This window comes from Phoxinus phoxinus (assembly GCF_949152265.1).
Source record: "Phoxinus phoxinus genome assembly, chromosome: 24".
NCBI classification, from domain to species: Eukaryota; Metazoa; Chordata; class Actinopteri; order Cypriniformes; family Leuciscidae; genus Phoxinus; species Phoxinus phoxinus.
In genome coordinates this window covers 5,680,335-5,697,278 of record NC_136899.1, presented here as the reverse complement: position 1 = coordinate 5,697,278, position 16,944 = coordinate 5,680,335, and the positions used below count along the sequence as shown (strand labels likewise).

Below are 16,944 nucleotides of genomic sequence, written 5' to 3'. Positions count from 1 at the left end.
GCTACGTACTGTTCCTCTCGTCCACATTAATTACCGTACACAGATCATACCTCCACAAAATCAAAAAGACAGCCACTATGACTCTCCAGGTCCATGTGGGTGAAGTTGAGCGCCACCAATTCGCTGCGTGGCTGTCTGATGATATAAATGCACTGCCTATTGTGAGCATAGTTATTAGGCCAGTTAGGAGAGATGATGATCCCTTCTGTGTCTGTAAAGACGCCTCCACAGCCTGGGTCAGCTGATGGCACACGGAGTAAATTGCATTACACTCAAGTAATTTGTCCCAATATTGCAAGACAGTTGGCTTTGCCCATTTGAACCTAACATTGGACCTAGGATCATGTTCTATTCTCAGTTTACAACATTTAGAATGTGACTCCTGACTTTTAATATCTATATAACTCCAATAAACTGCTTTATGAGCATTTAAAAGGACAGTATTCTACTGATGGATCTGTTAAAATGATAACTCAGTTACTGGAATTACCGCTAATGCATTACAAATGCAACACATCATTTACATAAGGAGTAAATGCAAACAAGAAAATAGTGTCGTAAAATTCAACTGTTCACATACACTATCGTTCAAAAGTCTGGGATCAATACTTTTATTTAACAAGGACATTAAATTGATAATATTACCAAATATTTTAATTTAAAATAAATGCTGTTCTTTTGAACTTTCTAATCATCGAAGAATCCTGAAAAAATGCATTACGGTTTTCACAGAAATATGAGGCAGCACAACTGTTTTCAACATTGATAATAATAATAAATGTTTCTTGAGCATCAAATCATCATGATTTCTGAAGGATCATGTGACACTGAAGACTGGAGTAATGATGCTGAAAATTCCTATATTTTGCCAGCGTTGCCAAATCCAAACTTTCAAATGGTAGCATACAGGTGTATTAACTTGTGTAAAATGTCTGACAATCAACAAGTCTTGTGTTTTGATGGAATGGACTTTACTTACATGGTGAGGTAGTGTATGTAATATGAAATCCCCGATCACTGGTGCTGAAATCAGAGTGAAAGTGGATCCAGGCAGATGGTCCCGTCGTCTGTACAGGTGGTGGCGACGCTGTACTGCAGTATTTTCCCAGAACTGTGTCCTCTGGAAGCAGTCCATCTCTGATCTATAAAAAAAAAAAAGCAGGAAACTGGAGAATTTTAACACATACGCACAGAAAACAGTTCAAATTTTGATGTAGATCCAGGATGCAACAAGCTTTGCGTACCTCCAGGTAGTCAAAGTTACAGTTATCATGGTGCTCCAGACTGAGGCTGCCAAAAGCGAATGTAATGAGCAGACCAGGGTTAACATTCACTGACCAATAACAGTCCCGGTTAGGTGGATAGTTACCTGGGTAACCGGGTGACTTGATGTCACCATATGTATTGGTCAACTCCCCACCGCACACTGGAGAGAAAAAAAAAGGTGTAGTGGAATGAGATCCGATTCATGCTAATGCAAATATTTGCTACTATCCCAAGGTTGGAAATCATTTGCACCAATCAGGTGAGGTCATATTTACCATTGTTCGGCAAATTTGTTCCAGTCATTTTAATAGAAAACCATGTGATTGGGGATTTTGCATAAAGATTTCCCTATGCATATTTCACAATGGGATCTAGATAAAAACCTAGATTCACCATGTTGACCGACAGAAAGCTGCTTGGTTTGAAAGGGACTTCTGTCTGAGCTGTGCTTCATTCAATTGCTACATTACTGACCGTTGACTGTTGACTGTTGAGTGACCGGCAAAAATGTAGCAAATTTTCAAGGACCTATTATGTGTTTTACATTCTCAAGTCTGCAAAGTTACAAAGCACAAGTCCACTCTAAAAAAAACTACTCTTCACATCAGTGTGAATGTGAATGAGTTTCTGAACTCTCTGAAACGCCTTGATTGTAGTCTTGAGTTATTTTCCGGAAAGGAGCTCATCGCAATATTCCTCATTTAAATAATTCCAAACGCAAAAAAAGCGAGGCCTGGTTGAGTTGCATTGGTAGTGTGTTGAAACTTTCAGTTATTATACTCAAACCGGTTGACCAATTACAACACACTGATCCAGCCATCCAATCAGAGCACACTGCGCTTTTTGGAAGGAGGGGTGACAGAAACTAAATAGGGATGCGTTTCCCAAAGCCAAATATGGTCGCAAGCTCCATCATTACCAACACAACTCAAAAGAACTTGCAACCATAGCTTGCTTTGGGAAACGCATCCCTATTTAGTTTCTGTCACCCCTCCTTCCAAACAGACAGAGCAGTGTGCTCTGATTGGTCGGCTGGACTAGTGTGCTCTGATTGGTCAACCGGCTAACGATGCTTTTGGTAAACGCGCCCCTGATTGTTACTGGCAGACTGGGAAGAGAAGTGCTGCAACAATGTCAAATATGTGAAAAATAATGGTTTTTTTGGAGCTTTCGAGAATGAAAACCTATTCTACTATACCCTAAAAACAAAATCAAGACTTTGTAAAAGATATGGCCTCTTTAAGGGCATTCTTTGTTTACCTGGTGCCTGGGATTGCCAGGCGACGGTGAAGCCGCGTCCACTGACTGAATGATCGGAGCGGAACCAGAAGTACAGAGAATTATGAGAGCTGAAGAGTTCGGCTGGGGCGGCAGTGCCGCAGTATTTCCCAATCATGTAAGCGGAGGCAGCCTCGCCATCGTGGACCTGCAGGAAATCGAAGTTGCAGGAGGCGCTGTTCTCGATGTCGAAGAACGGGAAGGTGATCCGCAGAATCTGGGAAGAACAACAGAATACTGACCACAAGCACAAAACCAAGCAGCCCGGGTTTTGAAAAGGTTCACTGACAACTTTACTAACCTTGCTAGGGTCGGTTCTGATGACCCATGCACAGCTGACCTGGTGATCGTAATCACCCGTTCCAGGATTTGCAGGGTAACTGAAAGTGCCAGCTGGACTTTCCAAAACTCCTCCACACTCTGATGCACATAAAAGGTCATGATGTCACCATATAAAAAAAACATATCCCATCACATACTTCCTCACTTGTGTAACAAACACACCTTGCTGTGGAGTTTGGCACTGCGGGCCCGTCCATTGGGAGGTGCAGGTACAGGTGTAGCCGTTGATGCCATCAGTGCAGGTTCCTCCGTTTTGGCAGGGATTGCTAGAGCACTCGTTCACGTTCTGATCGCAATTCTGACCCGCCCAGCCCGGGTCACAGCGACAGATGTAGCCACTGGCTGTATTCTTGGGAGATCAAGACAAAAAAAAACATGCCGGATACTGCATTTTGGGAAGTTATAAGAGATTGCTAGAGATGAACACTAACCTCGCACTGGCCATTTACACAAGGATTACTAGTGCCACAAATGTCGCTGATCTGAGTACAACCCGTGGGTCCATAACCATTACCCACATAACCAGTAGGACAGGTGCATGATGGGATAATACTTCCTGGAAGGAGACCAAAAATTAACCCATGTATGATGCAAATCAGAAATGATTCTTCTACTCAAATTTATTTTGCATCAATATATGGAAAGATTGATATCGCCAATGATAGAGAAGATGAAACAAAACAAATGTGCATCCTGACCATAATTGAACTATTTTAAATCAAATTTATGGCTGACGAGAATATTAAGAGAAAACATTACAATATATTACACACACACACACATTAACAACATATGTTTTTGAAGAAGAAGAAATAAAAAGAATATGATAATTTCAAACAACATAATATGAGATATACAACAAATGTAGTATTAAAATTTGTCAAATTGCACAAAATGGTGCACAGTAAACTTGAACGTAATGTACTAGACAGAATGTACAGTATATGTGATGTTGTGATGAATACATAATGCACTAAAACCTGTAAAATGAATAAACTCTAAAACAAAGAATTCATGAGAATTCTATTAAAATAGTGAACATGAACAAGTTTTTGGGATCATGATAATATTGTTTTTGATCAATATTGATGTTAAATAGTTAGTACCGGTAATTAGTTTATTTTTATGTGTTAGTTTTGTATTTTATGGTTTGATTCTGAAATTGTTTAAATAATAAAGTTAAATGACAATGGTTTTATTTTGGGTAACACTATTTCGATAGTCCCCTTTAGACATTTTTGTGTTTATAAGTAACTTTGCAAGTAATGAGAGTTAGTTGACATGTAGTTGTAAAGCTACTTATAGTTAGTAAAATGTCTAAAGTGGACTCAAAATAAAGTGTAACCTTATTTTGCACTTTTTCGTCAACAAATAATGTCATCTATTAAAATGAAAAGCCATTTTAGTCAGAGTAAAAGTTACTAAAATTAATGAATATGACAAAATATTGACTAAAACAAAAAAATAGTAAAAACGGACAGATATGGCAATAATGTCTTTTATATCAGGAGGTGACATTGCAACACAAAGTTTAACATCCTTTTTATTGCTCCTGTATAACATAAATGCTACTGGTCATGCGCTGCTGTAAAAGATAACTACAGTAAAGTAGTGGATTTGTGTTTGAATGCATGTGTACCTGGAGTGGACGCACAGGAGGCCAGAGGATAACATCCTCCATTGTTGGTGGAGCAGATGTTGGCTTGAGTGCAAGTCTTCCCGTCTCCCTCATAGCCTGAGGACACACACATGGGGTCATCAGTCTCATCTTACATATAATGGCTATTTTAGCTCAATCATTTCAGTGTGTCTGGTTCTCCCTGCAATCTAGCAGTCAATTTAGACTTGTAAAGCTGAATGTATTAGCAGGACCAGCAGACAGTACTGTCCTCAATGAACCCAGTAAATGCATCTCTCCACCTCTAGCTGTCCATCTCCATCTCTCCCAGAGGGAATATAATGAAATTTCAGCTCACGCAAGCATCTGCCTCTTATTTGAAACATGTTACAGTGAGCAAAAAACATGATTCAGCAGGATTTTACAAGCCAGCCTGTGCTGTAAGCAGGAACAACAACAAACATATGAGATTAGATGTACTAAAAATAGGCAGGTTTCATTTTCCCAGCCATCTCTAGCGGGAAGTTATGAAGCAAAGGTGAATTTAAAAAAAAAAGACAAGACCAACAGACCAACCTTAACAGTTTGATTCTGAAGATTTAGATATTAAATGCATAGTTCACCCAAAAACAATTTAAATTTCAGCACGTTTCTCACATAAAGCCATTATATGGCTTCAGAAGACATGCAAATAAAGTGCATAACACTACTTTTATGGTGAGTTTCTTTTGAGAGTAACGCCCAGTAAAAAAAAAAAAAAAACATGTTCCACAGATAAGGGTTTCAAACAACATAACACCATTCAAATTTGGTCCGAAATTGAGCTTTTTGTTTGTGTGTGTGTGTGTGTGTGTGTGTGTGTGTGTGTGTGTGTGTGTGTGTGTGTGTGTGTGTGTGTGTGTGTGTGTGTGTGTGTGTGTGTGTGTGTGTGTGTGTGTGTGTGTGTGTGTGTGTGTGTGTGTGTGTGTGTGTGTGTGTGTGTGTGTGTGTGTTGACATGTTTGGTGTGTGCGTGCGCAAATGCAGTCCTGTTTTCAACATTGATAAAAATAAGAAATGTTTTTTATTTTTCAGCATATTAGAATGCTTTCTGAAGGATCATGTGACACTGAAGACTGGGGTAATGATGCTGAAAATTCAATAATAAATTACATTTTAAAATATATTCAAATAAAGAACAGTTATTTTAAATTGTGAAAATATTTCTTGATTCTGTTTTTACTGTATTTTTTATCAAATAAATGCAGCCTTGATCAGCAGAAGACTAACAAAAACATTGAGAAATCATACCGACCCCAAAGTTTTGAACAGTAGTGCACTAATTTCATTTTTGGGTGACCTATTCTAGTTTAGACAACAGGTCTTATTTTAAATTGCATGAGAATGAGGATTTGAGCTAAACCTGGAGGACACTGTCCGCAGTGGAAGGAGCCCATGGTGTTGAGACAAGGCACCAAAGGGGAAGTGGAACAGCCTCCATTGTTTGTGGCACATTCATCCACATCCTGGCAGCTGTAACCATTACCCTGCCATCCTGGGGGACACACAAAATGACCTTCATGAAAAGATGTTCTTGATGGAAATCTGCCAAATGCCTTCAAATGTGAATGCATTCATAATCTTTCACATAAACTATCTAAAAAATAAAAAAAAAGCATAAGTTACTGGCATCATGGACACTGACATCATTGCGATAATCATATGTGATGTGGCTCAGCTGGGCTGAGTGGTCTAACCTGCAGGGCAGGCGCCGCAGTAGAACGAGCCCAGAGTGTTGAAGCACTGCACGGGGGGGTTTGTGGAGCAGGGCTTGTTCTGGAGACTGCACTCATCAATATCAGCTGTGCACGCTGACACCCCGGGGGGAGACATCCAGCCAGCGTCACAGATACACTTATACTTGGGCTGAAAAGAGGAGAAAAAGGGACGCACGTTGTTCCAGAGCCATATGACTTGGTTATGTAGGAGATATTAAGCAGGATGTTCACACTGCTCTTTAGTATACGTCGAATGAAAGTGAATGGTGACCAAATTGCTAAAAAATAACAACAAAACTTTGTGTATATATGACTTGTGTGAAGGATTCCTTCCAATAAATTCACATTTCCAATAAATGTTGTTCTTTTGAACTTATAATGAAATCAAAGTATCGTGATTTTTTTTTTCATCGTTTAAAAAAACCCCATTAAGCAGGACAACGTTTTTTATATCAATATTAAAATATTGATAATATTAAGACATTTTTCTTGAGCAGAAAATCAACATATAAGAATGATGAGGAAATTATAAGTATGTATTATAAGTATGATGATGATTATATAAGTAATGATGATGAAAATTCAGCTTTCCCATCACATTAATAAATTACATTTAAAACTATATTTAAAAAAAAACAGATATTTAAAGATTAAATTAATAGTATTTCACAATATTACTGTTTTTACTGTATTTTTATCAAATAAATGCAGCCTTGGTGAGCATAAAACATGAATAAAATCTTACCGACTATAAACTTTTGAATAGTAGCTTTTTTTGTGAAGAACAGACTGAAATTTGAGTCTATTCCTCCAATTAAGGCTAATATAATAGTAAAATAAACTCATTTTATAGTGCTCTTTGACATTTTTGGAGACTGGAAATTGGAAAAGGGTAACATGATCATCCTGTTAAAGTGCCTTACATTTTGGCATATACTGTACATCACACAAAACTCTTGTATGACAGCACACAATTTGTATGGACCACCCTTCATGACAGTCTTTTTATGATAAACTCTTACAGGTACGACATGAGGGGGAGTACATGATGACAGGATTCCTTCATTTTGGGGTGAGCCATTGTCTTTCTCTGTCCAAAACTGAACTGAAGAGTACTGAGAATGAATAAATAGAAATACACATCATTTCGAATCACCTCATTGGGATTGACTCTGTCTGAATCAATGCACAAGCCGTGAACACACAGATCCTGACTCCCGCCTGCACAGTCATCATAGCGAGATGTACAGTGTGGACCGGACCATTCTGCAGTACAGGTGCAACTGATAAACAAAAGAAAAGACAAATGTGAACATAAGTCTCATAAAACACAAAAAAACACAAACAAAACACACAAGACGGAGGATTACGTGTAAGATCCGGGTGTATTCACACATGTGGCCCCGTTCTGACAGCCCAGCGGAGTTCCTGCTAACACCTGACACTCATTCACATCTACAGCACACGTGGGACCCTGAAGAGACAATGATCCAAGAGTCAGTCAGAATCACATATGAACAGGACAGAAGCACAGACGCCTATCTGAGGGACTGACCTGCCAGTTATCAGGACAGAGACAGTGAAAGGCGTCCAACAAGTTCAAGCAGGTTCCTGTGTTCTGACATGGATTGCTGCTGCACGTCTTCCGCTGTATTGTCTATGAAACACAGAATATCATAAAAATGAAATGAAATCGTAAAGGCTGAAGTGGAAGGCTTGTAAATCACATAAGCAATAAGCCTCGAGTGAATTTGATGATTACAGCGATACCTGTTCTATTGTCTGAACTTTTGACTCAAGTGTAGTCACTCTGGTGTTGAGCTGATTGAGCTGGTTTGTCACTTCCTGAGACGGGCCGCTGTTCTTTATGGTATTGATGTCATCTTTGTTAATTTTGATCTGGAACAGAGTTGCTCTTGATTAAGCTTTATTACAACTTTTCCCGGGTGCAAAGTGCTTCAATAACATTCAATAATGTACAAAATGATTGATTTGTGCAGACTAGAATAAAGAAAATTGAATGTAAATGGAATGAAACGAAATTAAACTAAACAAAAGACACACGCATACAAAAAAAAAACAATGAAACTAAATACAAGTTAAAAAAACTAAAAACATTAAAACAAAATGAGACGGAACAAAGCAACAAAACAAAAACAATTAAATATAAACAAAAAAGTAACAAAACAAAAAAAAACAAAATGCACACAAGACAACGAAACAAAACACTAGTAAAAATAAAACATTAAAACAAAATTAACCAAAAATGAAACAAAAAATTAAAACCAAATGAAAAAAAAAAAAATGCAGCACAACAAAAAAACTATTACATTTAAACACGAACAACAAAACAAAACAAACTGAAACAAAACAAAATTAATAATTTGCATTTTGGGATGGTTTTTTTTTTTTTTTTTTTTTATCAAAACCTATGTTGGTGATACTGACATCACTATAGCATCACAACATGCTTGACCAACAGAAATATTCACTTGTATCTTGTCTTGCAATTATTAGCTCCTCTATTATTAGCCATAATTTCTAACAGACAATATGGGATGTTTGAGTCAAACTCACCTGATTTATCTGCTGGACGAGGTCCTCTGCTCCCACCTTCACATTTCCCGTCCCTGATGTAGTGAAGCGAATGTCTTTGTTGTAGCCAGCAGAGAACGTGAGGTGACCGTTCTCTGATATCATACGAGGCCTGCAAATCAATTACCAGGTAACTTTGGAAGGCACGTCCTCATTTAATTTCTAACTCGCATTCAAATTAATAATTCAAATTTAAGGTGGTCTCAAACAAGGCAATATTTTAGTCTTTTCCAGCAAAAACTCATAAAAATAAAAATAAACTTACTGGTCAGTGCTGGTGTCCCGTTTTTGTCTGTTGTGGGGTTGACCGCCACTGTCACACTGCAGTCCAGAGAGGAAGATGAGAAAGATGAAGGGCCAGGAGAAGCTCAGTGCCCAAGCCATGTTGAGAGAGCTCGTCCCAGGACGCTCATCAGACACTGAACTGAACCTTCACACCAAGATCTGTCTAAAGCCCAACCAGCCAGAGATGCACTTTGGCCCTGAGAAGTCCTAACGCCACTGTATTTCCCAAAATCATTTATAAAGAATATGGAAGTGTCTAGAGGGCATTTAACTCAGCTGCATGCAGGTAATTTGACTTTATTGTGTGAGTGTCAGGGGCTGTCACATGTGTTTTGGAGATCAGTAACCAAAGTTAAAGCTGTGAAGCTGCAGCTAAGGGCTAATTTTCTCTCTGAATGTGAATAGCTTCACAGTTAATGACCGGCAGTATTAAAACTAATATAACCATTAAAAATGATATAGCCTAACTTTGTATTGTGTGATTAAATGAGAGAAGGCAGTAATAACAAAGCAAATGTACTGTATAAAAAATTATAATTTTATTCAACAATATACAACTTTACAGAAACATTAATGATTATATATAACATCTAATTTCCCATGTTTTATTATGAGATCATGAGACGTATAAGATGTGAAACCACATGGACGTTCAGGCTGTTCCCCAGCACACGGTACTGCTGCTTAATGGACATTTGCTTTGGAAATGCTGAAACACAAAATATATGTGATTGAACGACAATATTATTACATTTTCACATTGCTGTTTCTTATGACTATTCATTAACATATCTGACTTCTTAGAAAATGTGTGAAAGTGTTTTAAATTTGTACAGAGGGGCAGAAATCTCTCTAATCTTCTCTCTCTCCATGTCTTCACCTTGGCCTTGTCTGTAAAGTTATTTATAAGTAAAGAAATGTTGAGTGAACTTATGGCTTTTGCATGGCATTCCTCCAAAAAACAAATTATAAATCCTGAAACAGTTAATTATCTAAATGGAAGCCAAAAGTAAATAATGGAAAGCTATTCTTTAACCTTTTCACACTCCAGTGGAACGACATACTGGACTTTAAAGCTTATGGTCTGAAATATAACACCAGAAAACAATGTCTATGCACATAATATTAAGTTTAGAAGATTTCCTTCTCTGATGTGTGGGTGAGTGTGGGTGACGCCGCTGTTTAGTGTCTGATGAACGTCTTACTGAAATCAGCAGGAAAGCCCATGAGGTCTGCGATCTCTCTGGGTGTGAAGTATCTCAGCTTTAACTGGAGAAGCTGCTTCAGTTTGTCCTCTTCAGAAAGCAGCTCCAGGCTCTTAAACACACTCTCTAGCTCCACATCCACACAGCACTGCAGGACGGAGCCCGTGCCCTCCACATAGTGACCATAACTACACAGAGAATCAACGGTTATATACATATACAATGATACTTTTAATATTAAAAATGCAATTATGAGGAAAATGAATGAGGATTTTTTTTTTACGTTATAAAATATTATGAGGAAGAAAAAATAAACTTAAATTGTCATATTTTGGTGTGTGTGTTTATATATATAATAAAAACTTTATATACATTTGTATATAATACATATAAAAATATTAATGAAAAATAATGTTAACCATGTAAATGTATACCGTATATATACACACACACACACACTTTATGTATATATTGTGTACACAGTGTATATATATATACATTTATATATATACACACACAATTTATATACAGTATATATATATATACACACAACACTTGCACATATATATAACAATTAATTATGATACTTTTAATATATAAAAAATGCAATTATAATGAGGAAAATATATTTATGTGTGTATTTTTTTCTTATATAAACATATATTTTAATTAGTTTATCATTCATTATAATTTTTACATTTATATTTATTATAATATTAATAATACACACACCCTTTAGTAAAGCAAACTGATCTCCTGCTACTGGGCTGAACTATATCCATCAGTAGAGCGTATCTGAGCAGGGTTTTGGGAGGCAGCAGATACCGGTCCATGTCCTCCTCTTCCTCCTGTAGAAAGTCCTGCAGCCTCTGGACAGTCTCCCGTTTGTCCTGAATCCTCTTCTTTTCTAACTCTTGTTCAGTCTCCAGCTTAAAAATGATCGCCCCAGTCTTTTCTCTCTCAGATTCAGAAGGTGCAGGACGATTGTGAGGACCAGCGAGACTGTCTGGGGATTCAGACAAGGGGAAACCCTCTATAATCTGCCAGTAGATAGAAAGCTTTAGTATTCAACAGTAACTGTATTGTGGTATCTCAGTTAGAATAGGTCTAACCAGAAAATACCTCTGCTGATGTTGGGAATGAGAAGGATCCTGGTGGTCTCTTTGCAATGAGGAAGTATCTGAGCCTAGAGTTTGGTATCCCAAGCTGTGACCATAAAAAACATCACAAAAACAAGACTGGCATAAACTTTCTGAGGGGTTTAAGAGACATTAACAGCTCTTTTTCAAGGACGTCAAAGAAAGAGACATGCTCACGGATGTTGGCGAGATCAGGAACTCCTGAAAGATGTAGTCACACTCTCTCAGTGTCTTAAGCAAAGCATCCCTGTCAATTAAAACAACAGAACAAGTAATATATATTTAGACACTATAAAACATTGATAAGACCAATTGAAGGCAAAGTGTATACTTTTTCAATATTAAAATACTTTCATCCATCTCAGTTTAATGCGCAGACAACTACTGTATACGATTCTTATTAACACAATACATGGTGACAGTAACACAGAGGGGAAACCCATGACCCCATTGGCTCATAGCCACATAACCATGGTGATCTCAAAGCCCCTGGTTACCTTGCAGCAGAAGTCTCAAAGCCCTTCACATTCTCCAGCAGAATGAATCGCGGCCGCTCGCTGAGCCTAAGGGGACAAAGAGAGGCACATTCTTTCACAAACACGCTCTGGGGAAAAAAAAAAAAAACACCTTGGCTGAGTTCGGGAACAACACAATAGACTTGAGAAAGGGCAAATGGAGAGGGGGAGAGAGGAAGCAATTCTTTATTAGACCTGAATTAATAATGCGAGATGTGCAAAAATACTGTAGAATGAACGTTGCCAGGAAATTTGGCATTGTTCATAGGAAGAAGGAGAGAGAGAGAGAGAGAGAGAGAGAGAGAGAGAGAGAGAGAGAGAGAGAGAGAGAGAGAGAGAGAGAGAGAGAGAGAGAGAGAGAGAGAGAGAGAGAGAGAGAGAGAGAGAGAGAGAGAGAGAGAGAGAGAGAGAGAGAGAGAGAGAGAGAGAGACTCAAATTTGGAAATCAATATCAGAGAACCGCTTCAAATTTGGAAATACACATCAGAGAACCGTTTCAAATTTGGAAATCAATATCAGAGAACCGTTTCAAATTTGGAAATCAATATCAGAGAACCGTTTCAAATTTGGAAATCAATATCAGAGAACCGTTTCAAATTTGGAAATCAATATCAGAGAACCGTTTCAAATTTGGAAATCAATATCAGAGAACCGTTTCAAATTTGGAAATCAATATCAGAGAACCTTTTCAGTGACTTATACGATTTTGGGCCGTCCCATACGAAAGATGATCAATTGTGCCGATTTCTGTGGTCGTTGCGACTAAACGATGGTCCTACGTCATACAGTGAGAGATGTTCAAAGATGGCGGTTGTCACAGTCTTGTGACCAAAGATAGCATGTGATAATTTAGAATTTAGATAATTCAGAAATTTAGCATGAACATCTCACAGTGTGTTTGCTGCTACGACACACGCCTACTGACTAGCCAATAAAAATGCAACATGGAATGGCGTATTGATGGCGCTAAAACCTAAACCTACTTACCTCAAGCTCCACTTACAAAATAGTCATGCCAAGATGCCTTCTTTTCCCTAGCATTGACCGCATTAGCATTAACCTCTTTTGTTAAACACACATAAAAACCACAACTGTCTAAGTGCACAATTACCACTAGCGCATGCTGATAACGTTTTTTATTCTTCTATACTAGCTTGGGTCATAGCCTATGATTCAATAGGTGTCATCATCGTACAGTCTACTCTATATACGTGTCGTCCCCAAGTTTATTAGATCCATGTCGTACAGTGATTTGTAATGATCTTATAGGATTGCTGAAATGGCACAGTCTGTAGCAGACTTTAAAAACAGCTCAGATTGATCAGTCTGACCTTGGCAGAAGGTCCAGGATATAAAGGAAGCTCTTTGTTCTGGGGTCAGCAACATCTCCCTGCAAACCAATCCTATTGAGAAACACACGTTAGCTTTAGTCAACCAATTTAGCAGCCTTTTTCACATCACAGACACACAATATAGAGCAGTAATACACAACCATTCAAACGTTTAGGATTGTCAAGATCTCTTTTGCTCACCAAGGCCGCATTTGTTTGACCAAAAATGCAGTAAAAACAGTAATATTGTGAAATATTATTGTCATTTAAAATAAATAAGCATTTCTGTTTAAAATTGTAATTTACTCCTGTGATGTGAAGCTGAATTTTCAGCATCATTACTCCAGGCTTCAGTGTCACTGAATAAAGTATTCATTTTTACAAGAGATTCTTATTATTCATGGGAATGGGATATATATTAAATCTAGAGAGCAGACTACAAACACGGACTATAATGTTGTCTTTTTTCATACGGTTACAGCGCAATACAAAGAGAAAACAAGAAAACGTTCATGAGTTAAAGAAGGCAGCGACTGAAAAGAGCTCTTGCCATAGACAGACATTCTTGTCACATTAAAATACCCAGGACATTGTACAGCTCATTCAGTCAAAACGACAGAAAAGGATTATTTACAGCGCAACCTTATGACTCTAAATGATTGTTTCAGTCTTTTTGAGTGGAACTTCTCCATCCAAACAAACCGGAAGTGCCTCCCATTATCTAAAACACAGTTGACTTGTTAAGAAAAAGGTGGAGATGTTAATATGATGATAGAATAGTTCGGCCAGAAATTTTATTATTTTATTTACTCACCCTCATGTTGTTCCAAACCTATATGGCTTTCTGTCTATTGTGGAACACAACTGGAACAATTTTAAAGATTTGTACCAGTCCCTCTTTTCCATGCAATCACAATATATGGGAACTGAGGCAAACAATCTTTAAAAAAACATGCAAAAGCACCATAAAAGGCTTAAACTTCAGTCTGTTTCTCACAAAAAGCTATAATTTGGCTGCAGAAAACTTGGAATAAAGTGCACAAGCTGTATGAGCCACATCTATGATGATCATATGATTATGATCCCTTTCCAAGCTTGAAAGATCCAGTCTCCATTTACCGGAATCGCATGGAAAAGAATGACCATCGCGGTGCTGAAGGTTTCTCATGTTGTGTTCCACAAAGGAAAGAAAGGCATATGATTTGAAACAACATACGCGTGAGAAAATAAAATCAGAATTTTAATTTTGTGTGAATTATTTCTTTAATGAACAAGAGAAAAAACACAGCTCACCTGGTGAATGGTTGACACGGTGGACTCATCAAAATCATGTCAAAGTTCAGCTTGTCAAAATCCTGTAATGTCATTCCCTTATACACAAAACCAAAAGAGATAGCATTAAACAAATTATTAAGAAAAAAACAAATAAAATGACAAAAACTGCTCTCCCTTGTTTATAAGTTTATCCTATTATCCACATATAGAGATATACATGATGATATAAAGGAAAGGTATTTATGCTTTAAGTCTTGACCTTTAAACATTCTTAGTGCATCCAGTTTAAAAAAAAACATAAACATACTAATCTACTCTACAATAATACAATTTAAATAGTTAATCCATATTCATTAGGCTATCACTTTTTAAAATCTCCATCCATTGTAGTATATTCTTCTGAATTGAGGCCAGTGGCGGGTACATTATTACCATGCTGACAAAGCAGAGAACCTTTAACCACCACTCAGTTACACTTTTACCTCCTATTGCTTTTAAAAGCCCAGTCATGGGACTATGTGCTGGTAGGACTTACAAAGAAATGTCATTTTAAGGATGTTACAAAAGAGTGTCGTTAGGAGTGCAATAAATCAGTTGAATAAGATTTTGATTGCACAAGCAGACATACAGTTATTACAGTGACATAAATCTATGCAAGTAAGTGGTAATAATCTTACTTGTAATCAATTACTAATTACTGTTTGCATGTATTAATTGGCATGAAGAAGAGACTGATTCATACAAAACCTCTTATGGGAACCACTTATGTGTGTGCGTCCAAACAAAATGTGTCTAATCATTTACAAAATCAAATAAGATTTTGTGGGCAAGGACTGACCTCGATAGTTTTGGGCAAGAGTGGGGTAGTGGGGAAGTTGTGTTTGTAGATTTCATTGGCTGTTGTGTTGACATCCACAGCAGCCACAACTTCAGCTGGTACTGAGCTCTCTGAAAGAAACGCAAATTAATTCAACTGAAGTTACTGAGAGTTTTAGCTGGTCTACTACACACCTTTTGTCAGATTCAGTCTTTGAATCTGTTTTATTTTTTATTTATTAAGAACAAAGTACGGTACAGTAAGGGAACAGTGACACCTGTGGGGATCATTCAACAGAGACTCAAACGTCTCAGCGTGTTACCAGCGTGTCAATGACTTGATAGAGACGGAGCCTTTGCAACTGATCCTGTGTCAGTTATGTGTAATATCAATAATCGCTACGGATTTCAACAAAATGACGTACCCTGTAAAGCATAATGCATCCCGCCTATTCCGCTGTATAATTCCAAAACACGGAGTCGATCCATGTTCTCCATTTTTCACTACTGGATGATGTTTATAATATTTTGACAGCGTCTCACACATGCCACATGTGCAATCCCGAATACATTACCGTCTAGAAACAAATCCATACACGAATCGTTCCGCTTTATTTAGTCTTCTTCTTCTTTTTCTTTTTCTTTTTCTTTTTCTTTTTCTTTTTCTTCTTCTTCTTCTTAAAAATACTTTTACGTTAAAATGTAATTTACGTTTTAAATTCTTACAGTAAATGTAGATGACGTTATCTTCAAAATAGTTTTAAAACTGTTTTATCAATAATAAATCATATAATAAATTAATAATGTAACATTACAACATAATTTGAATATATATATATTTTAAATGTATGTAGCCTATTTTTTTCGTAGTAGTTAATTTCAGTAATTTAAAAAAATAATATTATATTACTGTTAATTTTTTTTTTATCTTAATATAATTTTCTATATAATATAATATATATATTAGGGATGGGCAACAATTAATCGCATCCAAAATAAAAGTTTGTGTTTAAATAATATGTATGTGTACTGTGTATAATTATTTTGTATATATAAATACACACATATGCATATATATATATTTAAGAACTATTTGCATATATATATATTTATACATAATTTATATTATATATAAATATTTTATATATAAATAACAAATTTTTCTTAAATGTAAACATGCATGTGTGTGTATTTATATACAAAATAATTATACACAGTACACATACAGTACATATATTATTTAAACACAAACTTGTATCTTGGATGCGATTAATCGTTGCCCATTCCTATATTAATAATGTTTTAATAATATAGGCCCTATTATATAGCCTAATAAATTAATTATATAGTATATAATTTTAATATGTAAATATTTTTGTATTTATTTTCGTACAAATAATTTGAAATGATATAATATTTGTTTATGTTTACATTTTTAAATATTCATATAGCCTAGGCTTTATAAAACAGTTTATTTTTACATTATTAAAAGTGGTGTCCTGCATTTGCTACAAACATACACT

General features: G+C 36.6%; 2 protein-coding genes across 2 annotated transcripts in view; both read right to left on the bottom strand.

Moving 5' to 3' along the window:
* The window catches only part of cubn (cubilin (intrinsic factor-cobalamin receptor)), a gene marked incomplete at its 5' end in the record, with an annotated part of 34,601 nt that extends 25,362 nt beyond the window's left edge, over positions 1 to 9,239 (bottom strand). Inside the window, 16 exons of the mRNA XM_079602165.1 lie at positions 51 to 241; positions 980 to 1,142; positions 1,245 to 1,426; positions 2,527 to 2,761; positions 2,846 to 2,964; positions 3,049 to 3,235; positions 3,318 to 3,442; positions 4,526 to 4,621; positions 5,906 to 6,037; positions 6,240 to 6,408; positions 7,417 to 7,543; positions 7,631 to 7,734; positions 7,816 to 7,917; positions 8,031 to 8,159; positions 8,838 to 8,967; positions 9,121 to 9,239. Of these exons, the coding sequence (XP_079458291.1) occupies positions 51 to 241; positions 980 to 1,142; positions 1,245 to 1,426; positions 2,527 to 2,761; positions 2,846 to 2,964; positions 3,049 to 3,235; positions 3,318 to 3,442; positions 4,526 to 4,621; positions 5,906 to 6,037; positions 6,240 to 6,408; positions 7,417 to 7,543; positions 7,631 to 7,734; positions 7,816 to 7,917; positions 8,031 to 8,159; positions 8,838 to 8,967; positions 9,121 to 9,239 (2,310 nt within the window). The remainder of the gene's footprint in view (positions 1 to 50; positions 242 to 979; positions 1,143 to 1,244; positions 1,427 to 2,526; positions 2,762 to 2,845; positions 2,965 to 3,048; positions 3,236 to 3,317; positions 3,443 to 4,525; positions 4,622 to 5,905; positions 6,038 to 6,239; positions 6,409 to 7,416; positions 7,544 to 7,630; positions 7,735 to 7,815; positions 7,918 to 8,030; positions 8,160 to 8,837; positions 8,968 to 9,120) is intronic.
* Positions 9,240 to 9,657: 418 nt separating this feature from the next.
* trdmt1 (tRNA aspartic acid methyltransferase 1) lies at positions 9,658 to 16,007 on the bottom strand. Its single transcript, XM_079602154.1, has 10 exons — positions 15,847 to 16,007; positions 15,444 to 15,553; positions 14,624 to 14,700; positions 13,331 to 13,402; positions 11,982 to 12,047; positions 11,662 to 11,731; positions 11,468 to 11,551; positions 11,078 to 11,385; positions 10,346 to 10,533; positions 9,658 to 9,849 (listed from the first exon to the last, which is right to left on the bottom strand). Exons 1-10 carry the CDS (start codon positions 15,917 to 15,919, stop codon positions 9,749 to 9,751), a joined length of 1,149 nt encoding a protein of 382 aa, XP_079458280.1. The 5' UTR covers positions 15,920 to 16,007; the 3' UTR covers positions 9,658 to 9,748.
* Positions 16,008 to 16,944: the final 937 nt, after the last annotated feature.

Excerpts from the sequence above, each read along its gene's own strand:
- trdmt1 (XM_079602154.1), bottom strand. The coding sequence starts at position 15,919 with ATGGAGAACATGGATCGACTCCGTGTTTTGGAATTATACAGCGGAATA. Across the intron at positions 12,048-13,330 it reads ATCCTGGACCTTCTGCCAAG|GCTCAGCGAGCGGCCGCGAT; the intron begins GTCAGACTGATC and ends TTGTCCCCTTAG. Across the intron at positions 11,386-11,467 it reads CATTCCCAACATCAGCAGAG|ATTATAGAGGGTTTCCCCTT; the intron begins GTATTTTCTGGT and ends ATCTACTGGCAG.